This window comes from Xyrauchen texanus, chromosome 10 (assembly GCF_025860055.1).
Source record: "Xyrauchen texanus isolate HMW12.3.18 chromosome 10, RBS_HiC_50CHRs, whole genome shotgun sequence".
Taxonomy (NCBI): Eukaryota; Metazoa; Chordata; class Actinopteri; order Cypriniformes; family Catostomidae; genus Xyrauchen; species Xyrauchen texanus.
Window position 1 is genome coordinate 14,309,160 of NC_068285.1, and position 26,326 is coordinate 14,335,485.

The window sequence follows — 26,326 nt, forward strand, 5'->3', positions numbered from 1 at the left end:
CAATTTACCACTTATGTGTTTGGTGTGAACATTACCACTTGCACATGTACATACTCCATTCTATGTTATATGTCCTATTATTTGTATGTCTATTTATACTTTTACCTCGTTTTATATTCTGTGTCTCATTGTAATGTTCTGTGTGCACTTGTTTCTTTCACACAAACAATAAAAATTCCTTTTGTTTGCGAGAACACTTGGCAATAAGCTCATTCTGATTCTGATTATTTGAGTCTAAAACAATATTCTTGTAGAGAATGAATCTGAAACAACCTCAATCCCTGTATCATCTATAGATTTCTATTTGGAAATTTGCAATGACAAAATATCAAGTTCATGTCAGTGATTCTAACATTTTATGAACACTTTTAAGTAATCGAGTCGAAGAGAAGCATTTTAAAGTTACAAAAAATGCATTGATTAGATTTATTGTATAAAATGAAAATCTGTTGTAAAGTGAAAATGTATTTTGCACAATATAAAGTTAAAATATGCAATTCAAATATTTATGTTATGTGTCATATTTTCATAGTAGATTATAAAACCGGTTTCATGAACTCTAGATTTGTGTTTGGAAATAAAAAATACTTTATTACAGAAAGACATTCAACAATTTCTCCTTTCTGAGGTCGTTTATTTTCAAAGAATCAAAATTACATTTAAACTTTCAGACGATCAATAAAACATTCATGTTCACTGAATTTAGATTTTGTAACCTCAAATAAAGGAAAATATTTGTTGTTCTGTTATTAATAGGAACAGATATTCATGTTTAACAGAGTAACATTGTTAAAATTAAAATGATCAATTATTATTCTGCAGAACAGTTTATCAACTAACTCATTTAAAACAAAAAGAAGGAAATTTACAGACAGAAAAATACGATGAACCCCATAAAACATGAAGATTACATGATGGCACATAATCCATAAATCCAGATTAACTTGTATTAAATAAACAATTAAATCTTCTTAGATTAAAAAACAGAATATTTTATTGGGGTGTTTCTAATTTAATAAACTAATCAGATTTCTAATGATTTATTTTTTCAGGGTCAGAACTGACCTGACACCTAATCAAACCTGCAGATTAATCATTTGTATTGTTTTTAATGTGAATAAAGACAAATATTTACATTTCCCATTTAAGTCTTAAGATCAATGTGCCATATTTATACATCTCAAATGTTCATAAAATAAATGCCAGATGAATAAAACATTTAATGAAGTATTTACGTAATGAAGAATCATAAACAGATCAATCCCACCACAAACTAATAAAAACATTTAATTGTATTTAATTTATCCATAAATCTGATCCTGTGCGTGAGACATTTTATAGATAAGACTGACAGCAGGTTAACTTCATCCCTCTCACGCATCTGGTGTCTCCTAAAATGACAGTAAAATATCAATTAAATTCAGTTCATTTCACATGACTGAGACATTTGCACTTATGAATGATTACACTTACATCTTTATGCAGGAGCTGAACTGTTTGAACCATCATCAGATCCTAGAACAGAAAATAAACAAGAGATCGTTTAGATGATCACATCACATATTTATACATGCATAATAATATATTCAAGTCATCAGATGAATATGAGCAACCTGGAAAGTGTTTGACACATTATAAAAAGTATCAGTTTGGTTCATGAATATTAAGTAGGTGATGTAATATCCTCTGTCATGTAAATATATATTGTCTTATTGAGTTCAATTTGCTCTTTGTGTCATATGTGTGAATGTCTGTTAAATGTTGTCCTGTAATTTCCTGAAGGAACTTTTGGTTTTTGTTCTTTGTTGTTCTGTGAAAATTACAATAAAACTTTGATTTGTTCATTCAGGGGGTCTTTGGTGAAAGCAGCGGGCACTGCCATATAGCGGCCGGTTATTAGAGGCTGCTGAGGCCTAAAGTCATTGTATTATGCAGCCGACTACAATATTATACAAAATAAACAACACAATATAAAGTATATTTTACTAAAAAAGTGTGTGTCTGTGTGAGTGTGTGCGGTGAATGTAGTCGGGTTGATTTAGTGATATTAAATGTTTTAGACTGGAAACAAACCAGTAAATCTACAAATATTACCACATTAATATTTAGTTAAAATGTTTCAGTGTAGATATATGAACATATTAATATCCTGTAAATCACATCAGTGCCATCTTTATATATTTACATCTAATAGAGGTTATGATGAGAAACTTACCGCTGACAGGTTTGAAGTCTGAAAACAAACAGAGGAGCTCATTAATTTCACACATCAACAAAATATGAACTATCAAAACTAAAACTGCCATCAGAACAACAAATATGTGAAACATACTGAAGTCAGTGAAATACAATCATACGTGTCTGTCCTCACCTTTCTTCTTCTTCTGATAGATCTTATAACCAATGCCAGCCATGCCAACCAACAGAACGACAGCAGCAACAACGCCAACAATGATGCCAATGGGAAGAGAATTTCCTGTTTGTTCAGAAGAAAACATCAAATTATTCAAAGATCTTGACATTGTTTGTAACTCTATGGAAAGATCATTTCAACAGACACAAAAACAAGTTTGTGATTGTGATGTTTGTGTGCGGTGTGTTCAGAAAGTGTATTTTATATGTGCAACCTCAATTATAATATATCTAAACATATACAGATTGTATGAGCAAAACACATAATGTTTTTAATAATTCATAGTTTTATAGTCCACACATGTAATAACTCTTACCATAGTTTGTCCTGATCTCGCTCTCTTCTTTGTTGATGCCCTTGTGCTCCACCAAACAGCTGAACTTGTTGTTCTTCCACTCATCAGGTGAAACTGTGAGCGTGCTCGTCTTCTGGAAGGTTCCGTCCTCATTGGGAAGAAGTTCACCCAGTTCAACATCCTCATGATGCTCCTCTCCGTTTTTCATCCAGGTGATTGTTACTCCACTGGGGTAAAAACCTGTAGCATGACACGTGACTGAAGAAGAGGAATCCTTCTGCAACAGAGACACCCGAGGAGAGACTGAAGAGAGAGAGAGAGAGAGAGAGAGAGAGAGAGAGAGAGATGGGGAAAGAGGATTCATTTGAAAATTGCCCAAATAGGAGCTCTGAAAATCATAATTGCATTGATAGTCGTCCTTCCTGAAGCTAGAAATGAGAGAAAGACAATGAGAGAGAGAGAGAGAGAGAGAGAGAGATGAAGAATAATACAGAGAGGAAGGAAAGAGACATACATTTATATAGACTGATATACAGAGAAAAAGAAAGCAAAGATTACATAGATTCTGTTTTCCAATAAAGAAAACAATAACGTCAAGATAAATTCTCTTAATAACTATGAAGTACACTTCAGTACAGAATTGAGTGTTAATAATTTAAACACTTTTATTTGTTAAGCCGCTGCTGCTCAATTCAAGTCACACTTCAATTTCGTGCTCTTTAAGAGTCACCGGCGCTTTAATTTTACAGAAACAATCAGGAGGTTTAATTCTATTAATCTGTATTTTCTGATTCAGTCTCAATCTGTAGTAAATCCAATGAGGAGTAATTATTACTTACATAAAACACATCTAATATAATGTACATTTCTCCATAAACACACAAAACTGCAGAATTTCTAGGGCAAATTAAGAAAAATCTGATTGAACTGTGTTCTGGATAAAAGAGTGATTTATTCTAGATACTGATATAAAATATTCGACAAGGTCATTTTAAAATGTTTAGTTTTTAAGGAAATATGTACATGATCAATGCTGGATAAGAAATTATGCACCTGTTTTCTCCAGGCTGCTCTTCCCAAACTGCAGGTATTTCTTCAGCCACTCGATGCACTCAGTGTTGAAGTAATGTTTCTGATTCTCAATCTTGGCTTTGTCATTGTTCCACTTCACTGTGGTGATGACTCCTTGCTGCACTGGTGAAATATATCTCAGATCCTTAAAATCCAGATTCAGAAAGTCTTCTCCATCATATCCAAACTGACTAAACCCATTTGTTGTTCCAGTCTCATCATCCCATTCACAGCCGTACATTTTCTGGAATGTGTGCACACCTGTGGAGAGTCACATAGAGAGATTAATGTACTGTGTCTGTATCAGTAATCAATTCATTATATTTATCAAATATGATTTTGAACAAATGTTCATTTGAATCTTAATCTCTATCATTAAATTTACTCTCATCTGTGTCAGCACAGGTCACAGATCTTATATCAAACACACGATGAGCCAGAAAATGAAACATACAGAATCTGATGTGCATGAACTTATACAGAGTCTATACGTCCAGTTATCTACTGATGTATGAATGTATACGTCCAGTTATCTACTGATTTATGAACGTATACGTCCAGTTATCTACTGATGTATGAATGTATACGTCCAGTTATCTACTGATGTATGAATGTACACGTCCAGTTATCTACTGATTTATGAATGTACACGTCCAGTTATCTACTGATTTATGAATGTACACGTCCAGTTATCTACTGATTTATGAATGTATACGTCCAGTTATCTACTGATTTATGAATGTATACGTCCAGTTATCTACTGATTTATGAATGTATACGTCCAGTTATCTACTGATTTATGAATGTATACGTCCAGTTATCTACTGATTTATGAATGTATACGTCCAGTTATCTACTGATTTATGAATGTATACGTCCAGTTATCTACTGATTTATGAATGTATACGTCCAGTTATCTACTGATTTATGAATGTATACGTCCAGTTATCTACTGATGTATGAATGTATACGTCCAGTTATCTACTGATTTATGAATGTATACGTCCAGTTATCTACTGATTTATGAATGTATACGTCCAGTTATCTACTGATTTATAAATGTATACGTCCAGTTATCTACTGATTTATGAATGTATACGTCCAGTTATCTACTGATTTATGAATGTATACGTCCAGTTATCTACTGATTTATGAATGTATACGTCCAGTTATCTACTGATTTATAAATGTATACGTCCAGTTATCTACTGATTTATGAATGTATACGTCCAGTTATCTACTGATGTATGAATGTATACGTCCAGTTATCTACTGATGTATGAATGTATACGTCCAGTTATCTACTGATTTATGAATGTATACGTCCAGTTATCTACTGATTTATGAATGTATACGTCCAGTTATCTACTGATTTATAAATGTATACGTCCAGTTATCTACTGATTTATGAATGTATACGTCCAGTTATCTACTGATTTATGAATGTATACGTCCAGTTATCTACTGATGTATGAATGTATACGTCCAGTTATCTACTGATTTATGAATGTATACGTCCAGTTATCTACTGATGTATGAATGTATACGTCCAGTTATCTACTGATGTATGAATGTATACGTCCAGTTATCTACTGATGTATGAATGTATACGTCCAGTTATCTACTGATGTATGAATGTATACGTCCAGTTATCTACTGATTTATGAATGTATACGTCCAGTTATCTACTGATTTATGAATGTATACGTCCAGTTATCTACTGATTTATAAATGTATACGTCCAGTTATCTACTGATTTATGAATGTATACGTCCAGTTATCTACTGATTTATGAATGTATACGTCCAGTTATCTACTGATGTATGAATGTATACGTCCAGTTATCTACTGATTTATGAATGTATACGTCCAGTTATCTACTGATGTATGAATGTATACGTCCAGTTATCTACTGATTTATGAATGTATACGTCCAGTTATCTACTGATGTATGAATGTATACGTCCAGTTATCTACTGATTTATAAATGTATACGTCCAGTTATCTACTGATTTATAAATGTATACGTCCAGTTATCTACTGATGTATGAATGTATACGTCCAGTTATCTACTGATTTATAAATGTATACGTCCAGTTATCTACTGATTTATGAATGTATACGTCCAGTTATCTACTGATTTATGAATGTACACGTCCAGTTATCTACTGATTTATGAATGTATACGTCCAGTTATCTACTGATTTATGAATGTATACGTCCAGTTATCTACTGATTTATGAATGTATACGTCCAGTTATCTACTGATGTATGAATGTACACGTCCAGTTATCTACTGATGTATGAATGTACACGTCCAGTTATCTACTGATGTATGAATGTACACGTCCAGTTATCTACTGATTTATGAATGTACACGTCCAGTTATCTACTGATGTATGAATGTACACGTCCAGTTATCTACTGATTTATGAATGTATACGTCCAGTTATCTACTGATTTATGAATGTACACGTCCAGTTATCTACTGATTTATGAATGTATACGTCCAGTTATCTACTGATTTATGAATGTATACGTCCAGTTATTTACTGATGTATGAATGTACACGTCCAGTTATCTACTGATGTATGAATGTACACGTCCAGTTATCTACTGATTTATGAATGTATACGTCCAGTTATCTACTGATGTATGAATGTACACGTCCAGTTATCTACTGATGTATGAATGTACACGTCCAGTTATCTACTGATGTATGAATGTATACGTCCAGTTATCTACTGATGTATGAATGTATACGTCCAGTTATCTACTGATTTATAAATGTATACGTCCAGTTATCTACTGATTTATAAATGTATACGTCCAGTTATCTACTGATTTATGAATGTACACGTCCAGTTATCTACTGATTTATGAATGTACACGTCCAGTTATCTACTGATTTATGAATGTACACGTCCAGTTATCTACTGATTTATAAATGTATACGTCCAGTTATCTACTGATTTATGAATGTATACGTCCAGTTATCTACTGATGTATGAATGTATACGTCCAGTTATCTACTGATGTATGAATGTATACGTCCAGTTATCTACTGATTTATGAATGTATACGTCCAGTTATCTACTGATTTATGAATGTATACGTCCAGTTATCTACTGATTTATGAATGTACACGTCCAGTTATCTACTGATTTATGAATGTACACGTCCAGTTATCTACTGATGTATGAATGTACACGTCCAGTTATCTACTGATTTATGAATGTATACGTCCAGTTATCTACTGATGTATGAATGTATACGTCCAGTTATCTACTGATTTATGAATGTACACGTCCAGTTATCTACTGATGTATGAATGTACACGTCCAGTTATCTACTGATTTATGAATGTATACGTCCAGTTATCTACTGATTTATGAATGTATACGTCCAGTTATCTACTGATTTATGAATGTATACGTCCAGTTATCTACTGATTGATGAATGTATACGTCCAGTTATCTACTGATTTATGAATGTATACGTCCAGTTATCTACTGATTTATGAATGTATACGTCCAGTTATCTACTGATTTATGAATGTATACGTCCAGTTATCTACTGATTTATGAATGTATACGTCCAGTTATCTACTGATTTATGAATGTACACGTCCAGTTATCTACTGATGTATGAATGTATACGTCCAGTTATCTACTGATTTATGAATGTATACGTCCAGTTATCTACTGATGTATGAATGTATACGTCCAGTTATCTACTGATGTATGAATGTATACGTCCAGTTACCTACTGATTTATGAATGTATACGTCCAGTTATCTACTGATGTATGAATGTATAAAGCTCAAGCGCTTAAGAAAAAGGAAGAATGCAACTGACTTACTAATGTTAAACATTTTGTTGAACTTTGAGTTTGTTTTTATTATTGCAGTAATAAACCCACTTGAGAATGTTTCACCTCCTTTCAGTTATCCAGATATTTCATGTTAAGCGAGACTAATTTAATGTAAAGAATGTATAGGTGCATAAATGTTGATAAACAACATTCAGCAAAATGTTAAAACTGGATTTAGTATCAAAGTTAGTTGTATGAGCATGTGTTTATTTACTCTGGGACAGTGCTTGAAGTGTTGGGAACACCCTTGATGAAGGGAGTAATGAAAGACAAACGTCACTTCCACTTTATCTTCACCTGAAACGTTACCATGACGACGCAGCAGCTGTTCTAACAATAACAATCTCTTATTTATCGCTGTTAATTTGTTGTTGTAAATAAATATACTTCTTATTTTCAAACACTGACATTTGTGTCTTATTTAAAATCGCTTACTGTTGCTGTTTTAATAACAACAACAGTAATAGTTTATCTATACATAAATGTATATAAAATACACAAATGAATGTTTACCGCTGAAAGTAACTAGTGACGGCTTAATAATAAATAAATAGTAATAAACCAAAGGGTTTAGAATAGCCTATAGGATAAAAAGGGACCCTGTTTTTAGAGTTTCTCGCGGTTTACAGCTGTCTGTTATCGTTTGCATGAGGACAAATGTAAACTGTGGAGGAGGAGAAAGGAGAAGTATCTGTTATAAAAGGTCTATAAGCGCTTGCCGGAGAGTTTGAACATGTAATATGTTCTTGATTGACAATCTGTATCGCGAGGACACGCCTCCCGCAGTCACGTGACCATCAATGATTAAATTACTGGCTGGAAGTGACCATCAGATAATGGCCTTGTGGAAGGGCCCTTCGGAGGGCTCGAGTTGCCCACTTTCACCTGGAACACCCCTTCCCGCAGTGCCCTTCAAGGGCGCAAAAACGCAGTTTGGAAATCGCACACTTTTATCTGACCTTTCAATGAGTTTGATAAAATCGCTGTAAACATCTGAGCGCTCTCTGCGCAAAACTCAGCGGTGAATTTAACAACACTCGACGTGCAGCAGCATTAGCGCTCTCAAGATATCCGTGGTCCAGTTCCGGACTGTTTTGATATCTTGAGAGCACTAATGCTGCTGCACGTCGAGTGTTGTTAAACTCACTGCTGAGTTTTGCGCAGAGAGCGCTCATTTGTTTACAGCCCAGTTCCGGACTGTTGCGCGCGTTTAAGTGTCTGTGCATAGTTCAGTTTCACTCTTCTCCAAAACATGAACCAACAGCTGTTATGTGTTTAAAATATACGTTTTAATGCTTGTTATTTGTTGTATGAAACCACATTCTAATAAGTTAAGCAGTCTTTGGTCGTCTTATATAAATGACAAGTCAAAGCACATCATTTAAATCGTTTTTATTAGTAGCTATTAATAGAAGTTTTGTTCAGTGTATTGAGAAACAAAGTAAAAAGAAATTGCTTACATTTCATATTTTACAGCAGTTATGGACGAAGCAATTTTACAGTTATATGTATTAATAAATGAAAATATGTGTAAAGTGTTCAGTTATTTATTATATTAAGTAGGCTATAACAGTCACTGCTGTTAAACAATCGGTCTTCTGCTGAAAAGACAAAAACAGCTGTCGCGACCAGCACCAACATCTCCAAGTCGACAAGTGTCCCAACAGCAAAGGAGCAAAGAAAAGACTTTTGCACATTATAAAAAAAATGTGTACACTGAAATAAGGTCTATGGGGAGATTGTGCAAAGATTCAGTTCGTATTTCCTACATGATTCATTTATATTTCTCATCTAAACTTATTTTAGTCGTGCATCGTTAATTTATTGTTGAAGGACGTCCGATCTTTTAGAATAAGTCATGTTGAAATGTAAGAAAGTATTCATGTTTTCTCCCTAAACTCCGCCCCATGGGAATACACATACGTAAAACTGGGAATCCATTTAAAAAAGAATCGATTCTTTTCGGCTTCGGGGGGAAAACGTTGATATTTTCGGACTGTTTGTTTCCTCAATCACTGAACTACTACACATTATAGAAAGCGTTAACAGCACTAATACAATTTACAAAATGATTATAAAATTACTGCATCTTAACGAGCATCAATGTGACTCAGAGTCAAATCCGCATCTGTATCAAATCTGTATGAATGAATCCCACAAAGCCGTTCAACACATCTGCTTTTCAAGAGTCGATTCCAGAAATGTGGGAATCGATTCCGAGTCCTGGTTTTGGAATCGTTAGAATCGATTCCAAGAGTCGAATCCAATTTGAATCCAATTGCCCATTAATCGATTCTTTTTTCCGATTTCGAAAAAAACGGGAGGCAAAGTTAAATCTCATAAACAGCTCACTACAAAGCGTTCTTTGCACTGTTTATAACATCATGAATGACATTTACTATTAATAGGTCCATTCTAAGATTAAATCAGGGCCTGTATGCGCACACAAAAGCGGGATGCTGCAGTCCAATGAGATACACATGAGGGAAGTTTGAGTAGATGCGCCTGTATTCCCAAGAAATACCGAGAATAATCTTAAAAGCACCATTGAAATAGTCTGTTATCACTCATGAGTCCTGGTTTAGAAAGAGGTTTATATTATAATGTACAGTAATTGTACCTTATGTACACAGAATAAAATGTCCAAACAATACATTTTAGTTTTATTTAAAACCCATTGTTGTACTGGTTTATACAATATAACATATATAGAGAGAGAAGCGTTAGATTCTCGCTTTAATAAGTGCAGCACATTTATTTTAGGATTACTTCATACAGATGAACAAACGGAGCGGATTTGACTCTGAGTCAGATTGATGCTCGTTAAGATGCAGTAATTTAATAATCATTTTGTAAATTGTATTAGTGCTGTAAGGCTTCTCAAATGTGTAGTAGTTCAGTGGTCGAGGAAATAAACACAATCCGAAAATATCAACCGGTTTCCCATCAAGGAATCGACTCTAGCTTTGGAGTCGATTCCAACGTTTCGAATCGATTCCCAGAACTTCACGAGCGCTTTGCGAGGGAAAACTGCACCACAGTCCGCCATTTGGTCTCTCGCTTTGTAAAAGTTATCGTGGGATCGGAGATCTACACTGTGAAGGTAATTAAAACTTCAAACTAAAATGCCTCTTTGTAGCATCTTTGAATGAGTACATTTTCACGGAGGTAATATTTTTATGTACTGCTTATATCGAGCAACATGATGGAAAGGCAAAATTAGTGCTAATGCTCAAGTTAGGTAAAGATGACACTAGCTTTAGCCGCCGTTGAGTATTATGATATGGATAAAAAAAATGTTAAATTATGTGCAACCCCTCAGGCATGTTTATTTAGTGTATGTCGACTAATTAGAACAAATTAGCGCCAATAAGTGAGAGACTAACGTCAACTGGTGTCGCAACAGTGTGTCCATGCGGGAGCGTATGTGACGTCACGTTGAAACGTGCCGAAAAACAAAAAATCAGGGGCAGACTGGGCTGTATAGCTTTGAATCTGAACCAAAACATTACTGATGTTGATCTATAGACTTGTATTTATTGTCAATTACAATGTTGAAAAGGGTGGCTTGTTATTAAATGTCTTATATCTTTTTATATGTAAAAGTAACATTTAATTGAGTTGCTGTACAGATATCTAGTGTTCCTCCTGTCAAGACACCTTGTTCCTCCAGACTGTTTCTGCTTTGCTTTGAATGCTGTTTGGTTGTAGCAGTGAGTATTATTCAGATGTTTTAATTACATTATTTTATTGTAGTTGTTTCAGTGAACATTTGTATGTGCTATCTCTGATATGCTCTACAGAAGTAGGGAAATACATTTTATTTAAAGTTTAGTAAATGTTTTTAAAAGTACAGTCTATGTAATTATAAGTATTACTTAAAGGCAATATATAATTCAGTTTTATTTAGGTGGATGCATTCACGTGTATGTCTCTGATGTTTCTCTAGTCAAAGCTTTCAATGACTGCTTGATTTGGTGAACACAACCCAAAAGTCTTAATTATACTAATTTTTAAAGTCATTTCTAACTTAGTATTTGGTTGTTAAATTGACATTTTGATGAGCTGTCTCAGATATTATATACACAGGAAATAATAGTATTTCTCTAAAGTATATATATATATTATACATATGATGTTTAAATGCACAGGTGTCTATATTTCTGGTGGTTGAAATGCCATGTGGAGTAGCTGTCTCAGATTAACACATGTAGGAAATCACCTTATTTCTCTAATAATTCACCAACCAGTTGGAAAAATAAAATAAATGTAAAATTAATTAATTTTTATCAGTTTATTTTTTAAATTAAGAAGGAAATATGCTGAATACTCTGAAGCTTTACCTACCTCTGTGAAAAAATGAATTACTTTAAAACGAAAGTTAGCTACTGCTTTATGCCATTCCTCTCTGGATGAGTCCTCATCCCTGTCTAGTGGGTGTGCTCACACGGACATACTGTCTTCAACAGAGTCGGAGTTATCCAGCTCTAGGCATTTTTGGCCCAGCATCTTTCGTGTTCCTCAGTTTTGCTTTGATGCAGAGCTGAAACTTGAGCGAGGCAATGCAGCACACAAAGAGAAGGGTACATTGCTTACTCCGGATCCTAAACTCAAGTCAAACATTCTTGAAATCCAGGTTCAAGAAATTGTCCGATACAAAATGTATGTCACTGATAAAGAGTTTAACACAGTTGGAGAGGCCCTCATCTCTAAACATCCTTGTCTCACTGAGAAAGGCTCCATGACAGGATATGCTGGTTGGAAAACTATCTTAAAGAATAAACTCGTATTTTACCACACTCACTTGAGAAAACTGGGATGTCCTGCCATGATTGTAAACTCTGTTACGGACAAACCGGAGGGCAAATCAAGTGCTGCTTCTGCCATCAAAAGACCACTAGTAAACTACTGCCCCCCATCCCACCGGAGACTCTGATGAGAGCCTTGAGTGTCTGAGAGTGGCACTTCATTCAGATGTGAAGAATAGCAACAACAGGGAGGTGGTTAGGATGAAAATGGAAAAGACATTTGCTTATAGGAGATATGAAGTGGATTGTGACACCCCCATGATCCAAGACTTCAGGACAAGATGGCCAGCACGCTTTGACGCAAGCGAGGTATGTCGTTCATGACGTGTTTTGTAGGTCATTGTTTCAATGCAGGTATTTTGGAATTGAATATGTTAACTGTGTAGCGGCGGCTTTGAGGAAACTGTCAAAACTCATTGTGAATTGTTTACAATTATTTTGGTTTGGATGTTTTGTTTTTTATCACCTCCTGGGGCTTGTCTAATAACCCAAGTTTAACTTGATCATTTGACTAGTTTATCTTTTTGGAAATTCCTGAATTGTTTTTTCACAGGAAGCTTGTATAAGCCGGACCGGTTGACACAGGATTTTCAATCTGTTTTACATGAACGCTGACTGGAAACAAGCTAGTTGTAGCAGCAAAACAAAATGCAGGGTTCGATAAATTATATTAAAAACTAGGACAATCGTAAAATTACGAGAAAAGTTTTACAACAAAAACATTCTCGGTTTTAAATTTAATTTACTAATTTAATGTTAATAGTTTTTAACCCTTTTTGAATGTGTGCCTTTCAGAATCGACAGTATTTTTATCACGGGATCACTCTGGATTTCAGATAAATGCCGAATATAAGTGCATTTCCACCATGCCCCTACAGTCCAGATTTCGTCACGAGATAGATGTGCTGTCTGACATATTTCTAAAGCTATTTCAGAAGCGAGGAGGACCGATAGGAGGAAGACTGCAGACCATCATGGGACCCATGGCTCAAGCAAGACAGAATTTTGTTTTTGGTGTACACATTTGATTAGGGAACATTTTATTCTTAAAATAATACTTGCTCTGCTTGTCACCCTTAGCCAGGATGATGATGTTGATAGTGGACGAGAATGTATTATCAAGGGGCTCTGCGTGTACCTCAACGAGGACCGGGACAGTTTAGTGAGAGAGTATGTGGCGAGTACAATTATAAAGGTTCAGTACTTTCAAACTTCATCTTTCTCATTCTCCTTATTTACAAGTTTATGTTTCTCGTGATATCTGCATTATTAAATGATTGAAATTACATTTGGTATAATATTCCCAGGGCAGTGCCCGGTGTTCTGTTGAATCGAATTTTGTAAATGTGCGTTCTCCAGGCTGCAGACGAAGCCTTCGTCCAAGGATCCATTGAGGAGGCCACAGTGGGAATCTACGTTCTCAAACACAGACATGCCCATGACAGACCAGAGGACGTTGGGATTGTCCTTGAGGGCCAGATGGTCTTACAAGATTTGGATAACTTTGCATCAGCTGCTGCGATGTTATTTGGACTAATGTACACTTTGAACCTCAACTACGCACCTGAATTGAAGGATCGCATTGAGGTACTGCAGAAATTGGTCATGGAGCGGGAAGGCAGCACACTTTCAAAGAAAGCACAAATCCTCTGGAACAGACTCTATGAGTGAGCGCTCCATGTTATGGCAGGCGGGCACAAAGTAGTTTCCTGTGTTTCCCTCCTGGAATTTATTTATTATTTAATTAATGTTAATGACCAAATTCAAGATGGCCCTTTTATGGTTTACGGGTAATTTTGTGTTATTAATATTTACTTTATACTGTCAAAGTTCTTATTGTGCAATACTGTGATGTTATGAGCAAACAAGTACGAACTCTTAAACTTTGAGCCTGTTAATGATGTTACTGGAGGATTCATTGTTCAATTTTTTGAGGTGAACAATTCGTTTTTCTTTTGGTCTGTTCATTGTGCTCTCATGTGGGGTTTGGGTCCTGCTATAGGAGGTGTGGCTTATTTAAATCAAACCAGCATTAGTCTCATTAGCAATATTAATAGCCACACCTCCTACTGCTTTACTTTGTGTTATTTTACTAATTGCACGTCCTGTTGCCACAGTGCCTTATTTTCCTAATGGCTCTTAAAATGACAAAAATGTAAGTTTATTTTTTGACGTAAAGATGATATTTTAAGGGCTTACGGTGTTGCATTGGAGGCCCAGCAGCATGTTTTTGAGGCACTGTGTTGAGGAATTATATTATATTTTAACCGATGCATTTCAAACAGGTGATCTGTGTGTGTCACATGTTTCTCTATCTTATGGATCGGATGTCCAGTGTTACAGTTGTGCACTGTTGAAAAACAAATGCAGTCATTTGGTTCAAGAAATGTTTTTGCTTATTGCCTTACTGCTTTTAAAATGTACAGTATTAATGTTGTAGATAGGACTACATCAAGTAGAGGAATGTACAAAATGCATTTATTTATTGACAAAAGTCATCTTATAGTATGCCAAAGCTTTATAATTATAGTGTGAGATTATTTATTTTATCAGGTTTAATTTTATCTGAACACCACTGCACATATTTGACATATTGGTTTAGCAGATATTAAATATACCAATTTTTATATTCATATAAAATAACTATGTTGGTTTAACACATGGTAATTCAACACACTCAACATAAAAAAACATTCACTAAATCATAATTCATGTTAAATTAAAGGGAGGTAACTATAAATACTTGACATGAATGAAAAGCATAAAACAACAAAAATCATGTTTGATTAACAAACATAAATTAAGACAAATTGGAAAATAGATCATTTTGAGTAAATATAATAATTTGTGCAACCGATGGACATATTATTTTATGTTAATCCAACAGATTTTTTTCCCAGTGTATCATTATTAAACCGAGTTGTTTAATCGAGGTCTGTCCTAATGAATTTGACTGTTTCACAGGGTAACATCTGGTTGCCCATGTTAACGTGGGACATTGGTTTGAATGGGAATTGGCGATTACACTATTTGCAACACTAAAGTATATGTAATGTGGTCACATGTGTTTTTTGTGATCTGATTACAAAACGTTTTGGACCCTGTTTTGTACCTGTATTAGCGCTGACCAAAAACACATCTTAATACCAGGTGCAGACAGAGTCATTGTGTTTAAGTTTACACCACACTTAGTTGCACAGAATGAACTCACACTCGGTTTACTGTGAGCTTTACAGATGTTCAGCTGATAATCGGACGTTACCATGACAACGTGATCTATAGGTGTAGCAATTATGTTTAAACTTCCGTATCAGGAATCTTTGACGATTGTCCTCATTGTTCATCGGTCAGTTCTCACGATAAACCTGCTGATATGAAGGCAACACGAGGAATCGTGTGTTATAATGTTACTTCTGAAATGTAATCTTTCAAAGATGAAAAATGACGCAACAAAAATGGTCATCTATAACATCATCGTTTAGATTCCCGTTGATGTATTTTATTTGTTAGGGGTCACATGAGGTGAACAGAGGAGTCATTGTTTTCTCTCTTCAAGAGTGCTGCACTAATGCTCCATTACGGGCAAAACACCTGTTAACAGACCATAATGCACCACGTGTTAAACACTGTTGGCATGAAGATGTGATTTCTGATATAAGAATAAACTAATTTAAAATCTCGCAGCACTTGGAAATGTTTGAAGGTCACTTTCTGTTTTCACGCTCCTATTATTGAGTGAATCTTGCGGTAAAGCTTGACTTGTGTTTCATCTCTTTATTCTTACGTCATCTGGCATATAGTGAACTTTAATGAGGAGAACACGAGTGGGGGGGTGATTGCCAAGATCAGATGTTTGTTGTGAAATCCTAAAAAATGTGTCCAAAACACACGATGATAATCCGTCCACATGTGGAGAGACAATCTAAAGTTAGTAATACAGATATCCCATATTAAACACTTTTAATCATCGTATCAACATTAAATAGAATTAAACTTTTAATGATGTAAAACACCAACATGTTAATATTGTGTAGTTAATATTGCCATCTAAATGTATTTTAGAGCCGTAGGATCATTTAGGCGTTATATTTGCTGATGAAGAAGCTCAGCAAATGGGAATAGAGGAATTGTAAACGCTAGTATTTAACAAATGTATCTTTGCATTAGACACGTAGTTTTGACAGTCTGATCTAGTTTTGATAAAGTGTAGGACATTCAGAGAATGTATTTTTATTTCATTCACAGAATTATAGGGCAATGTTAATTAAATTAACTGCAATAATAGGAAATATAATAATAAAGTTTTTTTTTTTTTTTTGGTAATTTATTAATTTGATTTAATTTAAGGTTTTATTTTTGTTCTGGTAATTTATATAATATTTTTCGTTTGCTAATTAATATTTTTATTTTAAGGTTTTGTTTTCGTTCTGGTAATTTATATAATATTTTTTCGTTTGGTAATTAATATTTTTAATTTAAGGTTTGTTTTCGTTCTGGTAATTTATATAATATTTTTCGTTTGGTAATTAATATTTTTAATTTAATGTTTTGTTTTCGTTCTGGTAATTTATATAATATTTTTCGTTTGGTAATTAATATTTTTAATTTAACGTTTTGTTTTCGTTCTGGTAATTTCTATAATATTTTTCGTTTGTTAATTAATATTTTTAATTTAACGCTTTGTTTTCGTTCTGGTAATTTATATAATATTTTTCGTTTGGTAATTAATATTTTTAATTTAACGCTTTTGTTTTCGTTCTGGTAATTTATATAATATTTTTCGTTTGGTAATTAATATTTTTAATTTAACGCTTTGTTTTCGTTCTGGTAATTTATATAATATTTTTCGTTTGGTAATTAATATTTTTAATTTAACGCTTTTGTTTTCGTTCTGGTAATTTATATAATATTTTTCGTTTGTTAATTAATATTTTTAATTTAACGCTTTGTTTTCGTTCTGGTAATTTATATAATATTTTTCGTTTGGTAATTAATATTTTTAATTTAACGCTTTGTTTTCGTTCTGGTAATTTATATAATATTTTTCGTTTGGTAATTAATATTTTTAATTTAACGCTTTTGTTTTCGTTCTGGTAATTTTTATAATATTTTTCGTTTGGTAATTAATATTTTTCATTTAACGTTTTGTTTTCGTTCTGGTAATTTTTATAATATTTTTCGTTTGGTAATTAATATTTTTCATTTAATGTTTTGTTTTCGTTCTGGTAATTTTTATAATATTTTTCGTTTGGTAATTAATATTTTTAATTTAATGTTTTGTTTTTGTTCTGGTAATTTTTATAATATTTTTCGTTTGGCAATTAATATTTTTAATTTAATGTTTTGTTTTTGTTCTGGTAATTTTATAATATTTTTCGTTTGGCAATTAATATTTTTAATTTAATGTTTTGTTTTTGTTCTGGTAATTTTTATAATATTTTTCGTTTGGCAATTAATATTTTTAATTTAATGTTTTGTTTTTGTTCTGGTAATTTTTATAATATTTTTCGTTTGGTAATTAATATTTTTAATTTAATGTTTTGTTTTTGTTCTGGTAATTTATATAATATTTTTCGTTTGGTAATTTATTATTTTAATTTAATGTTTTGTTTTTGTTCTGGTAATTTATATAATATTTTTCGTTTGGTAATTAACATTTTTAATTTAATGTTTTGTTTTTGTTCTGGTAATTTTTATAATATTTTTCGTTTGGTAATTAATATTTTTAATTTAATGTTTTGTTTTTGTTCTGGTAATTTATATAATATTTTTCGTTTGGTAATTAACATTTTTATTTAATGTTTTGTTTTTGTTCTGGTAATTTATATAATATTTTTCGTTTGGTAACAATTTAAAATATTAATTACCAAACGAAAAATATTATATAAATTACCAGAACGAAAACAAAACATTAAATTAAAAATATTAATTACCAAACGAAAAATATTATTTAAATTACCAGAACAAAAACAAAACATTAAATTAAATCAACTTACTAAATGACCAAAACAAAAAAAAACATTAAATTAAAAATATTATATAAATTACCAAAACAGAAAAACATACAATTTAAAATATTAAATTGTTTTTGTTCTGGTAATTTATATAATTTTTTCGTCTGGCAAGTTATATTTTTAATTTAATGTTTTTTTGTTTGTTTTTTGCATCTAGCAATTTATTTAATTGATCAAACCAAGAGAATGCTGCAGATATGTTTCAAAGTTAAGCTATAAAATATATTTAATTTATTCTTGGGCTAATGTTTGTGTTATAATAAAGCACATTGTAGCTTTTCATCTAGTCCTGTGTATTTATTTTTATTTAATACAGCTTCTGCATGGAAGGTTGTGATGTTAAAAAGCACACTGATATAACTTTACAGTGGAGAGGAAGTGAGGTGCTCTTTTGGCATGGAGTGAACAGGGAGGGGGTTTCTCTAATCCAGGAGTGGAGTGAGCCAGGAGCGGGAAATGGAAAACCCGGAGTGGAGCTGGAGTGATGGCCAACAACATGATTAGCACTTCCTATAACAGTAATAACCCTCTCAGTGGGCGAATGATTCAGTATTATTCTGTCCAGCAGACATCAATGAAGGTAAAGTTTAAATCAATAAAGAAGGAAGGGATAGTCAATGAATGTCAGAAAAGCTTGAATGAATTTCCAACTGTCAGGCAGTTCAACCTTCTGTGAATAAAGTGACAGGTCACTTCTGGTGACATAGAAGAGAAGTGATCATAGTATCTAAAGTGTGACTCGGGCATACAGGTCTTAACGCTACATTGTGAACACAACAGAGAGGGCTGTTTGGGTATAAGGACATCTAAAGATCAATATTGGAGGGTACACTTGGTGTACCCACTTGTGTTGCTGCATCAGAAGTCCATAATCTACTGTCATGTTAGTTTCCCTTTAACTGTATTCAATGCTGTTTTGTGACACTGGAGATTCTTTGATTCATTGGTGCATTATCACTGAATTATACTATTTCCCATCACTGACAACCATCAGTGAGTGGACAGAGAGAGAGAGACATAGATAGATATCTATGGAGAGAGAGAGAGAGAGAGAGAGACATAGATATCTATGGAGAGAGAGAGAGAGAGAGAGACATCCTCACGACATGGCATTACATTTTATTGTATACTATTTCCATGTTAATCCTTTCTCTTGTCTTCCTGGTTGTTTTATTAATGCGTTTTTATTTTAAGTTTAGTAGGGGACGTTCACACTGAACGCGTTATTTCCGTCCATCTGTGCTGTTTTCCAATGTGAAGGAGCGCCTGTATAAAATGGGTCATTTCACAATTCTGTGTCATTTAAGTCCCCAGTTCAAGTGTTTGTGGTATTTATATAGTTTAATTATCACTGATTATATTCTAATAAGCTTGTTATAAAGAATCAAGGCTATTTATAATGTTACACACTTCTGTGGGCTTATAAGCTCAATGTGAATTGAAATCTTTTCAACTGTTGCGCAACATTTCCTCATGTCCCCAAAACTGCACCTCATAAATCTTTGACAAAAATAAATGCTAAATGGTTAATACAGTTAAGAGTATTCTCTCACTAACATGTATTCATTTGTGGTAAATGTGTCATTTTAACACTGATAGTGAGGCGTTGTGTGTCCTTTCACTTATTGTCCGCCCTGTTATGTCATGATATGAACTTTCATTGAAGATATTTGTTATGACATCACACACTGGAGGGGGACGTCAGCCACTCTGCAATAGTTTTTAGTTATTTGAAGTTTGTAACTCTTTAGTTTTATTTATGTTGTTCTATATTTTGTGGTGTTATTCATGTTATCAAGCATAATATTGGGATGCTATGTGGGGAATTAATGTCATTTTAAACTTCAATATACAGTATTTATGCCAACAGAAATAAAATCATCAGTATTAGTTTACAGATAAGTTTGCTAGATATCAATCACAGACCATGTAGTGGCTCATTTATCCACTGAACGTCCACCCTGACTGCCCATTTAACTGGATGTATAGTTTAAGTCATTTAGCTTGACCAGTTTGACTAATACAATCTTTAACATGTGCCTGTAATGATGAAACATTAAGATACTTATATATATATATATATATATATATTTATTTTCAAAGCCGGAATGTCTCAGAATTGTTGGAATGAGCTATAGATGATATTTACAGAGTTGCAGTTTCGCCGCTGCTTATACACAGATTGTTTATGCCAGTGTAAACATACAGTATATAAACTGCTGTTAACTTCACTGATGAGACAATTCCTCCAGTGTCCCTTCTCCAGCCCAACTGCACCTTCTGTCTATTTATTACTAAACTCTAATAAAGTCCAGGGGGGTGATTAGAGCTCGGGTCGAGTCTCAAGCCCTCCAAATTAGACAGTGAGCCAAATCTGTTTACCTCTATTCAAGGATTACATTCACATGTGAACTACTGACATCACTGGAGGAGAGCGATTGCTGGTCAGTGAGGGGATGCAGTTTTCCTCTTCATGAATCAGTCAATGAATCTTGTGGGGTAAAGTTACAGATCTGAATATCTTTTAGAGGATTTTGCAGATTTAAACATTATTCAGAAGATAAATTAAACTAAATTCGCTCTACAGTGTGACATAGGAAAGGCATGAACATCGATCTGTTTTCTTATTTTATCTGATGTTTTTGTCATGTTTGTCACTGATGGACAATTGAATCTGGACTGTATTGCTAGATATTGATGTGCAGAGGATCATTTATCTAACAGGAGTGTAGCCCATTTGAAGAATGCTTCAGGATGCATATTGTGTAAATGGCAACATACATGGATTGTAAATTTGAATGTGCACATCTAATTTATTTTTAAAGGCTCATGCAGCCACTGATTCTGAGATTTATTTTTAGTTTTTTTCTCATGTGTATCATTTTAGCTGGTGTTTTCTGTCTGAAGATGGGCCAAATGCACTGTGTAATTCCCTCTCTTTTAACAGACTTTTAACATGGATCTGATTGCATGAGTTGTGTGCTTTTTGGTTGAGTCTTTGTCTTTGTTTATATCCAGGTGTCTGTTTAGAAGCAGGTTTTACACACTTTAGCCAGTTCAGATGGGAGTTCAGATGTTTTTGAGATTTAATGTAATTTTATGGAGTTGCTGCATTAATGTAATATTTTTTTTTAATTCAGTTCATGTCTCAGTCTGTTTACCACTGTGGGGAAAGTGCAGCATTATATCTAAATATATTCTGTAGCGTTTCCTCCATAAATCAGGGGGTGATACAGTTGATTAGTGCAACTGTGAATTCATTAGCTAAAAATAATCTTGTACTATTTTGAGGAAAACAGCAATAAAATATATTGCTTAAACTAAATCTCTATCAAAAACACAAATTATGTATTTATTTCATGTGTGAGCCACTATTTTTAAGTGCATTAAGGGTCAATAAACACTAAAAGTTTGCTAGTTAACTAGTAAATTAGAGTGTGGATATTAGATGCATTAAGCATAAATTCATTTACTATATTATTTTTGGAAGGCAAAGATTGCATATCACACTGATATTGTCCCATGTCTCATATTTCTATATGTGGTGAAATAAGGCTGTTCAATGTTTTATATTCAGTTTGATAGCAGTACATGACTGAGATCAGGACTTCTTTTATTAATTAGGGGCAGATAGTAAATTATAAAATTATTTTTAAAATAATTTCCTGAGAGGTGATGTAATCAATAGGTAACTTTAATCCATTCAAATGTTACTAATCTGATTAATATTTCTTTATAATGTAATGTAGTCTAATTACAAAAACTTGACTTTTGTAATCTGATTATGTAATTCAGACTACATGTAGTCCATTACTAAATGCTGTTGAAACTTCATGAAAGTGCAGAATTTTAGATGAATCGGAGACTAAGTGAGTATCTGAATATGGTTGTCAGTTCTGTTTTAAAGGCCAAAATACAGTGAATTCAAACACAAGATTAACAAAAGTGACAACCACATTAAAACTGACAAAAAATTAGACATTCAAATGTATATTTGTTTATATGTATGGATATAGTGGCACCCCATTCACCCATGCAGACTCAATCTACTCAAAATATCTGCTCGCATTAACTATACCTCAATGGGTGAATGACATGAAAAGATGGGACAGAGGTGACGTGGAAAGATATTTTTAATGACTTTGTGTTTTCTCTTGGAGTTTCATGAGCACAGATGCACATCAGTAGGTCCACACCTTGAAGGTAAGATCTTGTGTATTTATGAATGAAGTATTCCTGTTTTAAAATCTCCCCCCTCTGCTTCTGGTTTTTATGACACCCCCTGAACGCTTTCAAATACTCATGATAATTTTGACAACTCAACAACCTGTTTATCCACTTGGTTAGCTAATAACATTTTGACATCAATGCCATAGATATCAATATAGGAAACGTTAGACAACAAAGTTCAGACAACATTTTCAAGATGGCTGCATTTACATTTCACGTGTGCTCTGTGTGTGTATTATTGACAAAGAGATGAGCACTTTATTCACCATGAAGCATGTAACACAGACTGTATATTTATATAATTAAATCAAAGCCTTTAGTGGGTTAATAAGCACACTAGCCATATAGTGAACAGCATATCCAGAGATGAGAAGTGAAGTCATCATCAACATCCGGTTTTCCAAAACGTCAAAATAAAAGCTACATTTAACTAGACGCATGAAATTGAAAAAATGCGACAGAAATATTTGACTTCTGTATATTGTAAAACGTAATTTTCAATATAGTATAGAAGTAGTTGTAATAATAATAATAATAATGATGAAACTTATCTTCCGTCAAGGTTTTTAATCAAACCTGATATCATACAGAGAGATTAGCTAGAAAGAAGAGCAGTCTCTCTTTGTTTACTGTCAGAGTTGCAGAATTATTAAATTATGAATTGTTATAGAGCAGTTAGGATAAAATTATTCCTCAGAGTATTTACTAATGCAGAAAGTGACAGTACACAACTATTGTACGATAATAGTTTCATGAATGTGCCACAATCAGCTACTGCTGCTCTGTAAATTACACCAATCAGCAGGGCTGCACCATTTGAACATATTGTGATTATTTAAAAATATATATATAATATGTAATTTGATATGCTATATGATAAAGAAAAAACTGAGAAAAAGTCATTCCTTTTGACCAAAATGTGGTAATGTTTTGCCCATGTTCTACTGCCAATAAAATTACTTTTCTTTAAGAGTTAAAGAAAAGCTACTATTTTTAAGGCTACTCTTTAAAGGAATAGTTCACCGTTATGCTATCCCAGATGTTTCTGATATTCTTTCATCTGCTGAAAACAAATTAAGATTTTTTAGCTCTTTTGGTCCATACAATACAAGTGAATGGGTGCCAACATTTTGAAGCTCCAAAAATCACACAAGTCAGCATAAAAGTTATCCATAAGACTAAATAAATATCGTCAGAAGCGATATGATAGGTCTTCTTGAGTTTTTGGTTATTCACATTCTTCATGCATATCGCCCCCTACTGGGCAGGGAGAAGAATTTAAAGCAAATAATTACTTAAATATTGTTATGTTTCTCAACCACACCTTTCATATCACTTCTGAAGACATTTATTAAAACACTTGAGTCTGGAGCATCAACATTTTGACACCTATTCACTTGTATGACCTACAGAGCTGAAAAATTATTCTAAAAATCATAATTTTGTGTTCTGCTAAAGAGAGAATTGATACACTTCTTGGATGGCATGAGGGTGAGTAAATGATGAGAGAATTTTCATTTTGGGGTGAACGATCCCTTTAAGTCCTCTTAAAAAGAACCAATTTCGGACATTTTCACTTCAGCCACAAATAAATAAATAAAACAGCGAAACAAAGAGCAGAATTTTGGTGTGTAGTTGAATCCACAACAGCTGCATGATGTGCTTCATATTTTAACATCATCTCATCTGTCCACAAATCCTGCTATTGGGTATATTGTTTGTGTTTGTATATTAACATGAAGCGGAACTGAAATATTAACTACAGGAGCAACAGTCTAACAAAATATATTGTTCCACGAATAATATCACTGTGCTTCTGTACCTACCATCGGTTTGGTTGAAGCGTTGTTTTGCCACTTCAATGTTGTTTTTGTAGACTTGATGAGCGCCAATAGCAATTTGTGCGTTCCTATTCCAGAAGTCAGCATCCACAGCTCCACTCACCCAGTCGGTCCTGGGGATCATCTTCATTATTTGAGTGTCAAAGTAATTAACCTGCTGTCCATCCACCATCCCAACAGACACAAACTCTGGAAAGCCTGGAATGCCTTTTGTTTCAGTGTAGATATACCCATGAGAGTGGATTTCTGAAAAGTAAAATAATAACGATTATGATCATATTCATAATAAATAAATAAATTCCAATGATATAATGGAACAACAATAGCGATTAAATCCTTTTTTACTTACAAATGTAGTAGCGCATAATGTCACATTTACAAACTAAATGTTCTGCAATTATATAATGTTGATCGTGTATGATTTTAAAACGTAAATAAAATTAAAAAATACAAATTCAATCATTGAAATAAATTAATTGTTTAATTTACCACTTAGGGAAGAAGCGCAATCCACAGAGAACAAATGTGTTCATTTTAAACTAATTCAAAAGTAATGAGAAATAATCGTTGCCTACTTACCAGCCACGGTCAGCTTAAGTCCCAAAATAAAGAGCAGAACAGCTCTCATGTTTTTCTTATTTTGAAAGATCCTTACGTTTGACAACGTTCACAGAATTCTTCACAGAGTCTGCACTCAGCTCCACAGCACAAGACTTCTCTTGAGCAACTGAAAGATTCGCGTTGATGTTCGAGCATGAAGTGAGGTTTACTGACCAATAAGAATTTAGATCTGTTGATGCGTCACTTGTCGCCACCATGGACTTGATACAAGAGGTTTATATCAAAACTGAAAGTCAGTATTGGGGTTGAGTTATAACTCAAATGAGATGTTTCGTATTAAACCATTATTACAAAGATTATTAATATTTTTAAACAATAGACAATTACAACGTTCTTATTTCAACATTTGAAATGTCTTAATATTAGGCCTATTATTATTATTATTATTAACTATCCTTATTATTCTGGTTGCTGTTGCTGATTTTGTTGATGTTATTATTAGTAGTAGTGGTGGTAGTGGTAGTTTTTATTCGTTGGTTTTGTTTTTGTCCACTGTTGTCAATGTGGGCCTAAATTGAGACAGCCCATAGCTTCACTTTTCTGGTGAAAGTATTTAGCACATGTGTCAAAACTATTTTGCCAAACAAACCTGAAAATGTCTTAAGTTTTATTTATTGTTCTGTGTTTATGGAAGAAAAAAAGATGACTATGCTCTCAGTACTGGTGCTGAATTACATTTTGTACTGTATACAAAATGTATATAATTCATTTTGTAATGAATTACATATTGTACTGCTCTCCAGGGCCGGACCTAGGGTTTTGGGGGCCCTAAACAAAAATAGTGTATGGGCCCTACAGGTTTCTAGAAAATTCTAGTTAATTTAGAAAAAATATACGAAATGAAACATACTACGTTTCATTGATACGGTTGTGTGTTTTGTTGATTAGAGTAATTGATGGGCAAAAAATTAAATAAATTGGGGTGGTGGGTGGGGCCCCGAACCAATCACGGGGCCCTAAACAAATGTTTCGTTTGTTTATTGGGTCGGGCCGGCCCTGCTGCCCTCTATGGATTTAATGGAAACAAGGAAAGAAATGTATTATTTCATCTTATTTGGCTGTGAATAAAATAACTTTAATGTATGGTTACTATATAAGTCTGGGCACTAGAACTATGGGAAATTGACACATCTTTAGAGTTTGTGATGAGGTGGATGATG

The 26,326-nt window shown here is 33.4% G+C and overlaps 1 protein-coding gene across 2 annotated transcripts; it reads right to left on the reverse strand.

Moving 5' to 3' along the window:
* Positions 1–601: 601 nt before the first annotated feature.
* On the reverse strand, positions 602–25,268 carry LOC127650994 (class I histocompatibility antigen, F10 alpha chain-like). 2 transcript variants are annotated; one of them, XM_052136687.1, is made up of 8 exons: positions 25,125–25,268; positions 24,531–24,791; positions 3,762–4,040; positions 2,730–3,011; positions 2,377–2,476; positions 2,216–2,235; positions 1,474–1,515; positions 602–1,391 (listed from the first exon to the last, which is right to left on the reverse strand). In XM_052136687.1, exons 1-7 carry the CDS (start codon positions 25,171–25,173, stop codon positions 1,478–1,480), a joined length of 1,029 nt encoding a protein of 342 aa, XP_051992647.1. In that variant the 5' UTR covers positions 25,174–25,268; the 3' UTR covers positions 602–1,391; positions 1,474–1,477. The 2 variants fall into 2 exon arrangements, with proteins under 2 accessions (XP_051992647.1, XP_051992646.1); XM_052136686.1 differs by having other exon boundaries at positions 603–1,391; positions 2,216–2,233; positions 2,372–2,476.
* Positions 25,269–26,326: the final 1,058 nt, after the last annotated feature.

Excerpts from the sequence above, each read along its gene's own strand:
- LOC127650994 (XM_052136686.1), bottom strand. The coding sequence starts at position 25,173 with ATGAGAGCTGTTCTGCTCTTTATTTTGGGACTTAAGCTGACCGTGGCT. Across the intron at positions 24,792-25,124 it reads ACTTAAGCTGACCGTGGCTG|AAATCCACTCTCATGGGTAT; the intron begins GTAAGTAGGCAA and ends TTTACTTTTCAG. Across the intron at positions 3,012-3,761 it reads GAGCAGCCTGGAGAAAACAG|TCTCTCCTCGGGTGTCTCTG; the intron begins GTGCATAATTTC and ends CTCTCTCTTCAG.